Source organism: Salvelinus namaycush, chromosome 3, assembly GCF_016432855.1.
Source record: "Salvelinus namaycush isolate Seneca chromosome 3, SaNama_1.0, whole genome shotgun sequence".
Lineage (NCBI taxonomy): Eukaryota > Metazoa > Chordata > Actinopteri > Salmoniformes > Salmonidae > Salvelinus > Salvelinus namaycush.
In genome coordinates, this window is record NC_052309.1 from 48,305,963 (window position 1) to 48,323,591 (window position 17,629).

General features: G+C 42.6%; 1 protein-coding gene across 1 annotated transcript in view; it reads right to left on the bottom strand.

The window, feature by feature from the left end:
- LOC120032004 (rap guanine nucleotide exchange factor 6-like) overlaps positions 1–17,002 on the bottom strand; it is a 142,475-nt gene extending 125,473 nt beyond the window's left edge. Inside the window, exon 1 of the mRNA XM_038977913.1 lies at positions 16,651–17,002. Within this exon, the coding sequence (XP_038833841.1) occupies positions 16,651–16,719 (69 nt within the window). The 5' untranslated portion in view covers positions 16,720–17,002. The remainder of the gene's footprint in view (positions 1–16,650) is intronic.
- Positions 17,003–17,629: the final 627 nt, after the last annotated feature.

Below are 17,629 nucleotides of genomic sequence, written 5' to 3' on the forward strand. Positions count from 1 at the left end.
CATCGACAACAGCCACCCTCGAAGCAGCGTTACCCAAGGGGAACAACTACTCCAAGTTTCAGAGCGAGTGACGATTGAAACGCTATTAGCGCGCACCCCGCTAACTAGCTAGCCATTTTACATCGGTTACACCAGCCTAATCTCGGGAGTTGATAGGCTTGATTTCATAAACAGCAGAGCTGATGGCAAAACGCACAAAAGTGCTGTTTGAATGAATGCTTACGAGCCTGCTGGTGCCCACCATCGCTCAGTCAGACTGCTCTATCAAATCATAGACTTAATTATAACATAATAACACACAGAAATACGAGCCTTAGGTCATTAATATGGTCGAATCCGGAATCATCTTGAAAACAAAACATTTATTCTTTCAGTGAAATACGGAACCGTTCTGTATTTTATCTAACGGGTGGCATCCATCAGTCTAAATATTCCTGTTACATTGCACAACCTTCAATGTTATGACGTAAAATTCTGGCAAATTAGTTCGCAATGAGCCAGGCGGCCCAAACTGTTGCATATACCCTGACTCTGCGTGCAATGAACGCAAGAGAAGTGATACAATTTCACCTGGTTAATATTGCCTGCTAACCTGGATTTCTTTTAGCTAAATATGCAGGTTTAAAAATATATACTTCTGTGTATCGATCGATTTTAAGAAAGGCATTGATGTTTATGGTTAGGTACACGTTGGAGCAACGACAGTCCTTTTTCGCGAATGCGCACTGCATCGATTATATGCAACGCAGGACACGCTAGATAAACTAGTAATATCATCAACCATGTGTAGTTATAACTAGTGATTATGATTGATTGATTGTTTATTCTAAGATAAGTTTAATGCTAGCTAGCAACTTACCTTGGCTTCTTAATGCATTCGCGTAACAGGCGGGCTCCTCGTGAGGCAGGTGGTTAGAGCGTTGGACTAGTTAACCGTAAGGTTGCAAGATTGAATCCCTGAGCTGACAAGGTAAAAATCTGTTGTTCTGCCCCTGAACAAGGCAGTTAACCCACCGTTCCAAGGCCGTCATTGAAAATAGGAATGTGTTCTTAACTGACTTGCCTAGTTAAATAAAGGTGTAAAAAATAAAAATGATTTTAAAAATGATTTTAAAAATATTGGCGTCCAAAATTACCGATTGTTATGAAAACTTGAAAATCGGCCCTAATTAAATCGGCCATTCCGATTAATCGGTCAACCTCTAGTACTGAATATAAAGCGTTATGTTTGGGGCAAATCCAACACATCACGGAGTACCACTGACATTTAAGAATGGTGGTGGCTGCATCGTGTTATGGATATGCTTGTCATTGGCAAGGACTAGGGAGACTTTTAGGATAATAAGAAACAGAATAGAGCTAAGCACAGGCAAAATCCTAGAGGAAAACCTGGTTCAGCAGGACAATTACCTAAAACACAAGGACAAATATACACTGGAGTAGCTTACCAAGACAAGATGTTCCTGAGTGGCCTAGTTACAGTTTTGACTTTTAAAATCAGCTTGAAAATCTATGCCAAGAAAATGGCAGTCTAGCAATGATCAACAACCAACTTGACAGAGCTTGAATCATTTCGAAAAGAATAATGTGCAAATATTGTAGTCCAGGTGTGCAACGGTCTTAGAGAAGTACCCAGAAAGACGCACAGCTGTAATCACTGCCAGAGGTGATTCTAACATGTATTGACTCGGGGGGTGTGAATACTCACGTAAATTCGATATGTCTGTATTTCATTTTCAATCAAATGTGCAAAACTTTCTAAAAACATGTTTTCACCGTCATTATGGGGTATTGTGTGTAGATTGGTGAGAGAGAAAAAAATATTTAATAAAATGTTAAAATTCAGGTTGTAACAAAACAAAATGTGGAATAAGTCAAGGGGTAGGAACACTTTCTGAAGGCATACAATACTGTAGCTAGCTACATAGATCAGTGACAGAGGAAAACGACAGGTTCTGTGAGGCTGTGGCCTACATGCTTTTACTTGTCTGAGTCCACAGGCTGCCTGCAAGGCCTAGCTAGGTGTTTAACTTGAAGGCAAATCCGCTTCTGTTAAGACATTTAGTCAATAAGTCAAGTACAATAAGACTTTTCCAGACAACCGTGTGGCTGGTGGATATTAAATACACAGAAAAGGACACTTTTTAAAAACAGGGAACGGGAGATACCTAGTCAGTTGCACAACTGAATGCATTCAACTGATATGCATCTACCGCATTTAACCCAACCCCTCTGAATCAGAGAGGTGCGGGGGACTGCCTTAAAAATTTACGTCATCGGCATCCGGGGAGCAGTTGTTTGGTGGTTAACTGCCTTGCCGGCTCGGGGATTCAAACCAGCGACCTTTCAGTTACTGGCCCAACGCGCTTAACGGCTAGGCTACCTGCCGCCCGAAATGAACTGCGGTGATATTATAAAAAGGGACGTCACAATAGGGATTAGCCCAAATTTAAAGAGCCCTCAACCACATCCCCTGGTTTGAATACATTTGCATGGGAAATAAGATGGTATGTTGACTGAACATGGCTCCCGTGATGGTGACAACAGTGTCACTTATCACCTTGGCAGCACAAACATATCGGTAGCCCTGGGGGAATGGCATCTTATCAGGGGGACATAACAGCATTTGGTGTACTGGGAAGGGACACGCAGAACATCATATTGTACTTCGAGTGCATCTATCGCTTGCTGCTTACTCTTTTGTTCAAAGTCCCAAGAAATACATTCTCTGTGCAGGACTGATAGAAGTTCAAGCGCTGAGAATTCTGATCTTGACACATTGTTACTATTAACATGATAATTGGCCTAGGGTGACGGTTAGAACACAAGGCCCCTTGAAGTTTGTTTAGTTAAGAAATATGAACAATTCAAAAAAGGCAAACAAACTATACTGAGCAAAAACAAAACTCAACAATTTCACAGTTCATATAAGGAAATCAGTAAATTAAAATAAATAAATTAGGCCCTAATCTATGGATTTCACATGACTGGACAAGTGTACAGCCATGGGTGGGCCTGGGAGGGTATAGGCCCACCCACTTGGCAGCAAGGCCCACTCAAAGGGGGGCCAGGTCCAGCCAATTAGAATAAGTTTACCCCCCCAAAAAAGGGCTTTATTGCAGACAGGAATGTATCATCGAGGCACAGATCTGGGGGAAGGGTACCAAAACATTTCTGCAGCATTGAAGGTCCCCAAGAACACAGTGGCCTCCATCATTCTTAAATGGAAGATTGGAACCACCATGACTCTTCCTAGAGCTGGTCGCCCGGCAAAAATGAGCAATCGGGGGAAAGGGCCTTGGTCAGGGAGGTGACCAATAACCCGATGGTCAATCAGAGAGCACTAGATTTCCCTCTGTGGCGTTTTTTATTTATTTAGGTTTTTAGGCAATAGATATTGTTGTCATTTTGTCACTCAAATATCACATGAATACACATTAGAAATGGCCAAATGTATAGAACAGCAACAAAATGTGCTTTTAAAAAACTGCTAAATGTTCTTTGCACCCCATGACAAGGTCTGTAGAATTGTAGGAAATAAGCTTTTAAACCTGCAACATTCTCTCATGAACAGTGCCCCCAAGTGAAAGTTTGGAAACCCCTGTTCTACACTATACATTGCTTGTTTTGTCATAAACTGAAATTAGGCGAACTATTCGAATTTTAGCAACCAGGAAATGCTGGAGCGATTTCTGCATATTGCACGTTTAATGTTGTTGAAATATCATAGCTCTTTTGTCATGTCTATCGCATTAACAAATATGTATTTATCATTGTCGTTACACTTTTTTTCAATTTGTCTCAACAGATGTCCCAGACTGTTTCATTCCTGACCACGTCAGTAGTGGTTCACCTGATGAGAAGAAGAGCTGGCTGCATGCCTGTGTCACAAATCGTGGACAGATGTGTCATGTTTGGTGACATCACTGACATTGCAACCGGCGTCAGAAATATGTCCAGGGGCCAACCTCTACAGAGGAAGCATCTCCCATGTCACATTTTCCAAGTTGCAGAAATGTCTACACATACAGCAAAGCAAAATAGAACCATCAGAAAAAACTATTCAGTGTCAGATGCAAGCAGGGGTGTAATCATTATGCCGATTCTGTTTAAAAAAATGTGGTCTGTTGCAAAACCGTTTACTCCAAACAGAAAACACAAACAAGAGTTTTTATTAGACAAATTCAGGTAGGTCCCTCACCTTTTTAGTTTCTCCATTTGCTTCTGTTTGGTTCTTAAATGGTAAACGGTTTCTGTAATGAATACACTCTAGCCTAGTGAGGGTAAAAAAAAAAACTAAAAAAAACATACTGAGGCGAGACTGAGCTATGGCTTCTTCCTGTCCAACATGCAGGATGCAGTACAGGAGGGAGATATTGAGGTTATACATTGTAGCTCTGTTGTTCTACAATGCCTATGGTCATAGCCAATATCCCCACTAGCTGGCTACTAGACAAACAGTTGGCCCTAAAGCTTTTTGTAGGGAGCCAAGAAAAGCAACTACTGCATGTATCAGTGATGGACACTAGCTAGAATGTGGTCCAATGCTTTTACAGCAATATAGCTAGCTACTAATACAAAAGCCCAACTTCTTGCACAACACATAAGGTTGTCACTTGGTCAAATCATAAATAATACTATATACGCACACACCAAATAAATTGACCAACAAAAAATATATAACAAGGTATACATAACGTATTTATACTGTATGTTCCTTATCATTTACTTAGTATTATCAAACCTCATGCAGGTACTGCACTACATTGTCGATCTGCATGGAATGCAAAATTACTATTTAGCTTGTATTCTCCGAACAAAAACAGCAGTATACCTGTAACAGATTGTGTATTCTTTAATATACAGTGCATATTCAGACCCCTTGCCTTTTTCACATTTTGTTACGTTACAGCCTTATTCTATATTGATTAAATAAAAAATATCCTCAATCTACACACAATACCCCATAATGACAAAGCAAAAAACTTTTTTTCCTTTCGTTTTTTTTGCAAATGTATTAAAATACATAGCTATTCAGACCCTTTGCTATGGGACTTGCATTTAGGCTCAGGTGTATCCTGTTTCCATTGATCATCTTTAAGATGTTTCTACAACTTGATTGGAGTCCACTTGTGGTAAATTCAATTGATTGGACATGATTTAGAAAAAGGCACACCTGCCTATTTCGCACAGTTGACAGTGCATGTCAGAACAAAAACCAAGGTATAGCCATAAGACAGGAATGTATCATCGGGGCACAGATCTGGGGAAGGGTACCAAAACATTTCTGCAGCATTGAAGGTCCCCAAGAACACAGTGGCCTCCATCATTCTTAAATGGAAGAAGATTGGAACCACCATGACTCTTCCTAGAGCTGGACGCCCGGCCAAACTGAGCAATCAGGGGAAAGGGCCTTGGGCAGGGAGGTGACCAATAACCAGATGGTCACTCAGGCAGAGCTTTAGATTTCTTCTGTGGCGATGGGAGAACCTTCCAGAAGGACAACCATCTCTGCAACACTCCACCAATCAGGCCTTTATGGTAGAGTGGCCAGACGGCAGCCACTCTTCAGTAAAAGGCACATGACAGCCCGCTTGGAGTTTGCCAAAAGGCACCTAAAGACTCTCAGACCACGAGAAACAAGATTCTCTGGTCTGATGAAACCTAGATTCAATTTTTTATAAAATTTGTTAAAACATTTCTGAAAACATAATTCCACTGACATTATGGAATATTGTGTGTAAGTCAGTGACAAAAAAATCTCAATGTAATCCATTTTAAATTCAAGTTGTAACAACAAAATGGGGAAAAAGTCACGGGATGTGAATACTTTCTGAAGGCTCTGTACGTAAAGTTAACATTTGATTATTTGTGTATGGAGGTTGTTATTATAGGCTATTGGTTCCTTACTCAGCCCGCAAAGGAAAGATAAAAATCATCCGCTATTGAAATAATGCATGCATCATCAGCTTTTCTGAAAGATCTTGGCCCGGGACAGTATTTTTATTTTATTTGGGCCAGCAGCTTTCGTTTTGCACTGGCAAATTTACCTACATTTAAAGGTCTGCAAAGCATGTCAACCTGGGCCCTGCATGACCCAAATGCATTTATAAACTTGTCCGGGCCAGCGAGAAGAAAAGAAAGTTAACGTTGGACACCGCAGGGGTGTGCTCTCTTTTCTCAACGGCTTGAATCAACAGACCAGCCTTCTCCATTGAATCGCAGCATTGAAGAAAAAAAACGGATTTCCTCCTCAAGAATGGGAAGACACTTGGGCCGGGCCCCACATGACAGGGCAGGAAGGGGGAGCACTAAGTCACTTCCCAGGTCACAACCTCTGCTCTATGTAGCCCATAGCGACAGGGTCAGTGCTTATGAGGAGCTCAATAGGATCCACATAACGCTCCCTGCTGCAGCTCCCATCCTCCTCGTTACCATCCAGCAGCACCAACTAAACAAGGGGCTCCAAAGGAGGCGCAGTGGGCTAACTGGAGTCTAAACAGAGGAGGACTGAAACCGACCTCATAACTCACACAGCATGGGCAGAGCCTCTGAGCCAGGAGAGGAATAAAGCACGCCGCATGTAGTGTGTGCTGCTGCTGCTGCTATTTTCTGATAAGAAGATAACATGTTAACAAGCATTGGGAAATACATTTGTGTAATCCTTAACTATGTGTCAAAGGGCAGGAAGTGAGGTATCGCGTGGACTTTTACAATACGTCTGAACATCCTGCAGTAAGGTTAGCCTAGGCGACTTCCTAGCTGGCAAAATCACACACAAAGACAACCCAATGTTTTACATGTCTCCATGTACATGTCTATTTAACAGTCTTGGGGGAAAGGTGTGCCGATGCCAAACAATCCAAAGCTAATGGGATTCCCAAACATATAAAGGGTCAACCAAATGACTGTATATGAATGGACAAAAAAAACATTGATCACGTGACACAATTAATTCCTCCCCTTCAGGAGGATGAAAAGATTTGGCATGGGACCAAAGATCCTCAAAAGATTATATAGCTGCACCATCAAGAGCATCGTGACAGGTTGCATCACCTAGACTTGGTGCTCCGGTATGGCTTGCCTTGCGATAGGAGAGAGAACAGTCTATGACTAGAGTGACTGGAGTCTTTGACATTTTGTAGGTGCTTCCTTTGACACTGCCTGGTATAGAGGTCCTGGATTGCAGGAAGCTTGGCCCCAATGATGTACTTGGCTGTACGCACTAACCTCTGTAGTGCCTTGCGGTCGGATGCCGAGCAGTTGCCATACCAACAGTGATGCAAGCAGTCAGGATGCTCTCAGTGGTGCAGCTGTAGAGCTTTGATGATCTGAGGATCTATGGCAAATCTTTTCAGTCTCCTGAGGGGGAATAGGCGTTGTTGTGGCAACTTCACAACTGTCTTGGTGTGTTTGGCCTATGACAGTTTGTTAGTGGTGTGGACGCCAAAGAACTTGAAGCTCTCAACCTGCTCCACTGCAGCCCCGTCAACGTGAATGGGGGCGTGCTTGGCCCCCCTTTTCCTGTAGTCCGCGGTCAGCTATTTTGTCTTGCTCCCGTTAAGGGAGAGGTTGATGTCCCGACACCACACTGCCAGGTCTTTGACCTCCTTGCTGTAGGCTGTCTCATCGTTGTTGGTGATCAGGCCTACCACCATTGTGACGTCGGAAAACCTAATGATGGTGTTGGAGTCATGCGTGGCCACGCAGACGTGGGTGAACAGGGAGCACAGGAAGGGACTAAGCACGCAACCCTGAGGGGCCACCATGTTGAGGATCAGCGTGGCAGGTGCATGTTGCCTACCCTTACCACCTGGAGGCGGCCCTTCAGGAAGTCCAGGATCCAGTTGCAGAGGGAGGTGTTCAGTCCCAGGGTCTTTAGCTTAGTGGGGGCACTATGGTGTTGAAAGCTGAGCTGTAGTCAACTAACAACATTCTCACATAGGTGCTCCTTTTGTCCAGGTGGGAAAAGGCACTGTGGAGTGCAATGGAGATTGTGTCATCTGTGGATCTGTTGGGGCGATATACAAATTGTAGTATTGTTAAGAGAATTTTGTTCTCAGTTGTTCATAATACCCAATTGAATTAATTACTCAGCCTAAAACCCAGAATTTGTAAGAAACTGGTTGAAATGAATCAAGCGTAGGCCCAGCTACAATTGTCAGGAATGTTTATTTAGAAAGCTCTGCTTATCATTTCCGGTACATTGGTCTATATACCTCACATTTCGTCATAAACGTCCCTCCTCTCAGATACAATGGCAACATAGTTCACAAGTCTTACATTGTCCGCCACCTGTTATACAATCTACTACAAGCCCAAGGTCTCTCTCCTCCCTGGGTGGGGAGACTTCCATCCCTGTTATCAGTTTCACAGTGGTCACAAGTTGTCTGCCACAGTTCCTTGCCTACCAACAGTCCCTCTTTCTTATGGACAAACATGATTCCTCAGACAGGATATAATTCTGTTAGTTATAATTCTACGTTAAATGTATACATCATTTAGTCATTATTCATACAATTCCCATAACAAGTGTGTCTAGGGTTTCTGGGATGATGGTGTTGATGTGAGCCATGACCAGCCTTTTAAAGCACTTCATGGCTACAGACGTGAGTGCTACAAGCAGTAGTCATTTAGGCAGGTTACCTTCGCTTCCTTGGGCACAGGGACTATGGTGGTCTGCTTGAAACATGTAGGTATTACAGACTCGGTCAGGGAGAGTTTGAAAATGTCAGTGAAGACACTTGCCAGTTGGTCAGCACATGCTCAGAGTACGCGTCCTGGCAATCCGTCTGGCCCTGCGGTCTTGTGAATATTGACCTGTTTAAAGGTCTTATGCACATCATCCTCGGAGAGCATGATCACTGGTGCTCTCATGCATGGTTCAGTGTTGCTTGCCTCGAAGTGAGCATAGAAGGCATTTAGCTTGTCTGGTAGGCTAGCATCACTGGGCACTTCCTGCTTGAGTGTTTGCTTGTAAGCAGGAATCAGGAGGGTAGAATTATGGTCAGATTTTCCAAATGAAGGGCGAGGGAGAGCTTTGTATGCATCTCTATGCGCACGCGATATGCTGATGGAAATTAGGTAAAACAGATTTCAGTTTTTCTGCATTCAAGTCCCCAGCTACTTGGAGTGCTGCTTCTGGGTGAGAATTCTCATTTACTTATGGCCTTACATAGCTCGTTGAGTACGGTCTAAGAGCCTGATTCGGTTTGTGGTGGTAAATAGACAGCTACAAGCTGTGGTCCCGTGTGGCTCAGTTGGTAGAGCATGGCGCTTGCAACGCCAGGGTTGTGGGATCAATTCCCACGGGGGGACCAGGGTTCAATTCCCACGGGGGGACCAGGATGAATATGTATGAACTTTCCAATTTGTAAGTCGCTCTGGATAAGAGCCTCTGCTAAATGACTTAAATGTAAATGTACAAAAAATATAGATGAAAACTCTACCTCAGGCGAGCAAAACCTCAAGACTTCCTTAAATATTAGAGATCGCGCACTCCTGTTGTTGACAAATAGACAGACCACCACCCCTCGTCTTACCAGAGGTTGCTGTTCTGTCTTGCCAATGCACGAGAAACCCAGCCAACTGTATATTATCCATGTCCTCAATCAGCCACGACTTGGTGAAACATAAGATATTAAATGTCCCGTTGGAAGGATAGTCTCGAACAGAGCTCATCCAGTTTATTCTCCAGTGATTAGACATTCACCAGTAGGACAGATGGTAAAGGTGGATTATCCACTCGCTGTTGAATTCTCACCAAGCACCTGGATCTGCACCCCTGTATCGGCATCTCCCCTTCATGCGAATGACAGGATTTGGGCCTCATCTGGGAGGAGCCGTACATTTTTGCCCTCTGATTCGTTAAAGAAAAAAAATCTTCATCCAGTCCGAGGTGAGTAATTGCTGTTCTGATGTCCAAAAACTCTTTTCAGTCATAAGAGACATATCAGAAACATTATGTACAGAAAAAGTTACGAACACGATAACACATACACAGAACAGCACGATTGGTTAGGAGCCTGTAAAACAGCAGCCATACCCACCAGTGCCGTAATGTATCCTTATAACCTTTTCTGTGTGTGATTGGTTCAAGGACATAGTGCATTCGTAAGGTATTCAGACCCCTTCACTTTTTCCACTGTCAGGTTACAGCCTTATTCTTATGTTTTCCTTTCACCAATCTACACACAATACCCCATTATGACAAAGTGAAAACAGTTTAGAAATGTTAGCTCATTTATTAAAAATAATAAACCTGAAATACCGTATTTACAGAAGTATTCAAACCCTTTACTGAGACTTCAAATTGAGCTCAGGGCCATCCTGATTCCATTGATCATCCTTGAGATGTTTCTACAAATGTTTTGGAGTCTACCTGTGGTAAATTCAACAGATTTGGACAGGATTTAGAAAAGGCACACACCTGTCGATATAAAAGTCCCACAGTTGACAGTGCATGTCAGAGCAAAAACCAAGCCATGAGGTCGAGGGAAATGTCAGTAGAGCTCCGAAACAGGATTGTGTTGAGGCACAGATCTGGGGAAAGATACCAAAAAATGTCTGGAGCATTGAAGGTCCCCAAGAACACAGTGGCCTCCATCATTCTTAAATGGAAGACGTTTGGAACCAACAAGACTCTTCCTAGAGCTGGACGCCCGGCCAAACTCAGCAATTGGGGGAGAAGGGCCTTGGTCAGGGAGGTGACCAAGAACCCGATGGTCACTCTGACAGAGCTGCAGAGTTCCGTTGTGGAGATGGGAGGACCTTCCAGAAGGACAACCATCTCTGCAGCTCTCCACCAATCAGGCTTTTAAAGATAGAGTGGCCAGACGGAAGCCACTCCTCAGTAAAAGGCACAACAGCCCTCTTGGAGTTTGCCAAACGGCACCTAAAGGACTCTCAGACCATGAGAAACAAGATTATTTGGTCTGATGAAACCAAGATTGAACTCTTTGGCCTGAATGTCAAGCGTGACGTCTGGAGGAAACGAGGCACCGCTCATCACCTGGCCAATACCATCCCTACGGTGAAGCATGGTGGTGGCAGCATCATGTTGTGGGGATTTTTTTCAGCGGCAGGGATTGGGAGACTAGTCAGGATCAAGGGAAAGATGAACAGAGCAAAGTACAGAGAGCTCCTGCTCCAGAGCGCTCAGCACCTCAGACTGGAGCGAATGTTCCCTTTCCAACAGGACAGCGACCCTAAGCACACAGCCAAGACAACACAGGAGTGGCTTCAGTACACGTCTCTGAATGTCCTTGATTGGCCCAGCCAGAGCCCGGACTTGAACCCGTTCGAACATCTCTGGAGAGACCTGAAAAAAGCTGTGCATAGAAGCTCCCCATCCAACCTGACAGAGCTTGAGAGGATCTGCAGAGAAGAATGAGAGAAACTCCCCAAATACAGGTGTGCCAAGCTTGTAGCGTCATACCCAAGAAGACTCGATGCTGTAGTCGCTGCCAAAGGTGCGTCAACAAAGTACTGAGTAAAGGGTCTGAATACTTATGTAAATGTAATATTTCAGTTTTAGGCTATTGTGTGTAGATGGATGAGGTGAAAAAACAATTTAATACATTTTAGAATAAGGCTGTAACGTAACAAAATCTGGAAAAAGGGGTCTGAATACTTTCTGAATGCACTGTTCATCTGGTGTATTAGAAGCAATTATTGGTACCATGATTGTCTTCTAAACCTTTTTTTTTTTTACATGAAAAATCCCGTTTTCCCATTACCTATAATGGGGGATCCTGTTTTCTGCAAACAATGCCAGCAGTACAGTGATCAGCCTTTAAATTCTGTGGCTTCAATGAGGGGGCAGTTGTTCTCCTTTGGGCCAACCCATAGACATGAAAACCAGTAGATACTGATAGCGCTGCCTTACTTAGTCACCAGCAGCTCCAGGCCTGATAACTTCCATCACAATGAGTGAACAGCCTGAGGGGTGGGCACTTCACGGAACCAGCTCATATTCCCGGCATGCAAGAGGTGTGCACGTTGCATTCTTGTCGCACGCGTCAGCTAAGTTAGGGATTTAAAGAGTCAGTTCCGGTCCAGCTTCATTCTTTCATGTTAGTGCTCTGAGGTGGACTGCCAGTAGAGTCAATGTTCAGAATCGGCGCAATCTGTAATCTGTGGGTGTGTGCATCAAGTTGTCAATATAACCACTTGTAAAGGTATTTTAACCGAGTGTTTTGAAGCAATGCCACAAAAAAAATATTTTGGTGTCTTTCCCGTCCGTATTTGTGTCCGAAAATGGGCTTTTAGAGATGACAAAAGAACGTGTGAGTAGGGGCGGGTGCATAGCCTTGCAATTAAACCAAGAAACAGATGTTCCACTTCCAGAGCATTGTTTAGAGGAGGACCAGACCGAGAGGAAATGTGGGACTGACTGCAATAAGGTATTGTGTTGTACTGAGTGACTCAGCTTTTCCATAGTACCATTAAAGGGGGGGGGGGGGGGGGCTCAACTTTGGTCTTCAGACAGTACCATTCTGTCAATGACAGTACATAAAATTCCACCCTAAACAAGATCACCTCAAATAAAAGTGCCAATATATGAATTGAAGGGAAAATAAAGGCATCATGGCTCATCAGCTCAGGAAACTGTGGTTGTTTAGACTTGCTGCATGAGCAGTGTTCTACTCCAAATATATATATATATATATTTTTTATATTTAAACTTTATTTAACTAGGCAAGTCAGTTAAGAACGAATTCTTATTTACAACGGCGGCCTACCTCAGCCGAACCCTAACCCCAGACGACGCTGGGCCAATTGTGCGCCGCCCTATGGGACTCCCAGTAACGGGCAGTTGTGATACAGCCTGGAATCGAACCAGGGTCTGTAGTGACGCCTCTTGCACTGAGATGCAGTGCCTTAGGGCTCCCGAGTGGCGCAGCGGTCTATCACTAGCTTTTTTAATATAGCCTAACTTCTTAAAGGGAACACAATGCAAAAGAGAAAGAATGGACAAAGCCCAATGTAGACTTCTATGTCCAAAGATACTCAAATAAACTTCACATTTTCCAGGTCCTTCTCTAGTGTACCTGCGCAAGGCTATTGAGTGGAATGTTATTGTGCTAAATTAAGTCTCATTGGGTTGTACGCAGGATGTTTGTGACCTATATATTTGAGCTGCCTTGAAAGAATAGGAGAGGAGTCGCGCCTCGATCAGACCGACAGCGTCATTGCATCAATGCTGCGCATCAAACTCTGCAGTCAAACTTTTTTCATTACGTAATCCACAATTTTTACTGGATATGTATACAACAGAAGTTCAACATTCACCTTCTGCTACCATTTCTGTCAAGTCTGCACATATATCCAACGTATGCGTCAAATTGTATCTAACCTACGCACCAAAAAGAACACAGAACGCACTGCAACTGCAACGCTGCAAGACAAACGCAGCATTCCATTGGAAACCAGTGTACTTCTGGTGTACCAAAAACGCAATGACGCTGTCGGTGGGAGAGAGGCGTTACAAGGCCCACTTTCCTTTTCTATAACTCACACAGAGGGGAGTCAAACTGACAGACAGGGATTCCAGACCAGTTTCGCAAAGTAATAAATACACTTTAATAAGACTACCAGGGCGACAGTTTTAAAAGCAAGAGCTTGTAGTCTACTTCTCTGGTAGCCCCTATAGAGGGATAAGAACAATAATAGAGACAAACATCAAAATGACAGTCTTTAAAAAACTTTAATGCTGTGAAAACTTCTGTTTGGACACATGCTCTGCGTGTATACCGAACAAAAATATAAAACGCAACATTTAAAGTGTTTCATGAGCTGAAATAAAAATACACCACAAAAAGCTTATTTCTCTCAAATATGGTGAACAAATCAGTTTACATCTCTGTTAGTGAGCATTTCTCCTTTGCCAAGATAATCTATCCACCTGACAGGTGTGGCATATCAAGAAGCTCATTAAACAGCATGATCATTACACAGGTGCACCTTGAGCTGAGGACAATAAAAGGCCACTCTAAAATGTACAGTAGTGTCACACAACACAATGCCTCATGTTGAGAAGGAGCGTGCAATTGGCTTGCTGACTGCAGGAATGTCCACCAGAGCGATTGCCAGAGAATAAAATTTTAATTTCTCTACCATAAGCCGGCTCCAACGTCGTTTTAAATATTTTGGCAGTACGTCCAACCGGCCTCACAACCACAGACCACGTGTAACCACGCCAGCCCAGGACCTCCGCATCCGGCTTATTCACCTGCGGGATCGTCTGAGAACAGCCACCCAGACAGCTGATGAAACTGAGGAGTATTTCTATCTGGAATAAAAGCCTTTTTGTTGGGAAAAACGAATTCTGATTGGCTGGAGCTGGCTCCCAGTGGGTGGGCCTGGCTCCCAAGTGTGTGGGCATATGTCCTCCCAGGTCCACTCATAGCTGCGCCCCTGCCCAGTGATGTGAAATCCATAGGTTAAGGCCTAATGAATTTATTTTAAATTTACTGATTTCCTATATGAACTGTAAACTCTGTGAATTTGTTGAAATTGTTGCATGTTGCGTTTACATTTTTGTTCCGTATAAAATAACAAAACCTTGCAAAGCGTCTACAATTTACTTTCAGGGTGTGTTGTTTTCAGGAATTCAACAGGAATTCCCATTGCTTCACCAGGGTGAAACATTGACCTTTGTGACTAATGTAGCCTGCCTACTTCAGAGTGGCCCTGCAGCGTCTGCTTTCACTATCAGTACTGGCTCTGAGGGAATATGCCTCTTCACGCCCTGAGTACTGCATGGAATGCTGCTTTACATGCAGGCAGCCTTCACACAACACAGCCATTACAGGCTGGAAATATGTGCTTGTCTTGTACCAATACAAATTTTGAAAATAAATTATATCCGCTTCTTGTTTTGTTTCCTTACTACAATTCTTCCGAGTACTGATATCGTAACAACCCTACAGTAAATCATACAGTAGTGGGCACCTCTACCGACACAGCCTCTTAGTGGATAGAGCAGGATGATTAACAGGAAACTCAGGACACGGACATCATTGTGCATCGCAAATGGCACCCTGTTCCCTAGCGCACTACTTTTGATCAGTAGTTTATTATGTAATATGTAGGGAAAAGGCCACCATTCTGGATGCAGCCCATACCTGGAGCATAAAAGTCACTCATAACGCCCTACATCTGAGAGCAACACACGCAATGCCTATGTCTGCCTACGAGATAAGCACCAAGACCACATTTTCATTCATATCACTCACCTGACAAACTTACCTTCTCTAATAGTAATTTTACACAGCTGTTTTGTTTATGTTTGAGGACCAACACATGTTGCTTAGAGTGTGTTGTCACTTTGTATTATGCACTCACCCTCTCTCAAAAAGGTGCAAAGAGGGGTTTCTGTTCATTGAGTGAAAACAAAACCGTGGATCAGTCTAAGAAATTGGCTTTTGAACTAGGTTGTAGGTAGGATTTAGCCAATTGTGCCTTGAAAAGTGTTTGCAATTCAAAATGTTCTGCAGCTGAACAGAGTAGGCTATTTGGGGAAATAGTATGGCAATTCCACAGTAACAGAGTGATGCTGAGACTCCGATTTGTACACTTTAAAAAAGTATGTGAAACAAAAACCAAAGACTGCAGAGTTAAACAAACCCTGCACAAGGACTACATTTTACAAAAACATTTACTTGTAGAACAGTGCAAATGAAAAGTTTGGTAACAGAATGATGGCACAAACAGTCATTCTGTTATAAAACTGCGCATCTGAAAATGTTTTTCAAGTATATCTGTTTTAGGTACATTTTCACTCAGTTACTGTGGAATTGCCTTATGGCAAAAGCAATGGCAATTAAACTGGGCTGAGGTTTGGATTGTCAGAGAAGAGCAGTTAATTTAAGCTGAGGTTTAGATAAATAACTTCTGCATCTCTGTGGGATGACAGGGGAAGGAACGAATCATGGATTATAATAGTATTCTTAAAGTAGAATCAAACAAGCACATTCAGAAGTCAGAGAATTTGGAAAAGTTCTATCAAATGGTACATCATATAAAGGCTACTGTTTTATAAAGGATGATTGTGTGTGAATGGAGGAGTGGGGGGGGGGGTGTAGTTGCCTTTTTGAAACAGCTGAATATCCTCAGATGATAGATCCCTTGTAATGATGACAGTCCCACAAAACCCTTAACAGTAATGATAGCCAGAGAGAGATACTATTGAACATATGACCGGAGGCCCCCATAATAGAACAGGACAACAATTGCATTATCGTTTAATCTTAAAACTGCAACTTTTCAGAAAACTTAAAAGGGAAACCGTACTGAATGATATTTATGACGTCATCTAAATAAGATTGACACTCACTTTCCATTGCAGTAGTTAGCAAACTTTCTCTCAGGTTGGATAGCTAGCTAGAGTAACTTAAGTGTGTGTGTGTGTATATATATATACACACACACACACATATATATAAAACACACAAAGGTGGTTCGTTCTCACCTTCCTGGAAATAAAACCAACTGAGTGACTGGCTGGGTGAATGGATAACACATTGCTCCTCGTCAACTAGTGCGTTAGAATGCTAGCTAGCAAGATAATTATTCCAGCTAGCTAGCTAACTTTTTTGACATGAGAAATTCAAACCAAGAACACATAGCTAACGTTAGCTTGCTTACCTCTGTTGTCCTTTGTGATGGAGGTTTCTTTAAAGCTTGTTTGAAAGAAGTTTCCATCGATCCAGTCATTGTCACAACTTCACACCAGAAACAAATCCCCAAGAAATCAATGCATTGATCCCATCTCACTTTAGGCCGATGCCGCTATACACCCATCCCGTTGCTATCCCGTTTCTTCGCCCGAGCATGGAGGGAAAAGTCCTTGTTAAAATGAGAACAAAACTAAAAACTAAAACAAAACTGGTTCACATCAAATTGACCGAAAGTACATAATACAAAAATGGATATGTGAAAATCCTAGTGAAGAACGATATACATGTTTAGCATCCAGTTAGAAAGTTGCCTCCCTCTGATCAATTCTTCATTTGGGAAGAATTGACTGCTGACACTACTATTCTGCTAGCAGCACTAACGATGATGTCACTTTCCTATGGTAATGTGCCTTCGAAATAAAAGCCCGCATTTCAAAACATTGCAAAGAGTATAACTCATTCAAAAGATACTACATGTTAATCGATTTGTATTATGCTTACAATGAAATGCAAGAAGGAATTTATTTTGAAATATGTTTTTAAAACATTATTTTAAGACCACTGTTGACAAATACAATGTTCAGACTGGTATGTTGACAATATAGGGCTTATAGTGAAAAAACGATTATTTGTGCCAATATAAAAGTGGGGTTTGGAGTACTCAGTAGGGTCTGTAGAATCTATCAGTTGAGGCTCCTCAGAGTAGGAAGGAGAGGACCATCCTCCAAAGTGAATTTCATTTTTTTTAAACAGACCATTTAAAAAGTTCTCCTTTTTAGATAAAACTATACTAAATATAATCACGTCACCTAATAATTGATTAAAACACACAATTTTGCAATGAAGGTCTACAGTAGCCTCAACAGCACTCTGTAGGGTAGCCCCATGGTGTAGCCAGAGGACAGCAAGCTTCCATCCTCCTCTGGGTACATTGACTTCCAAACAAA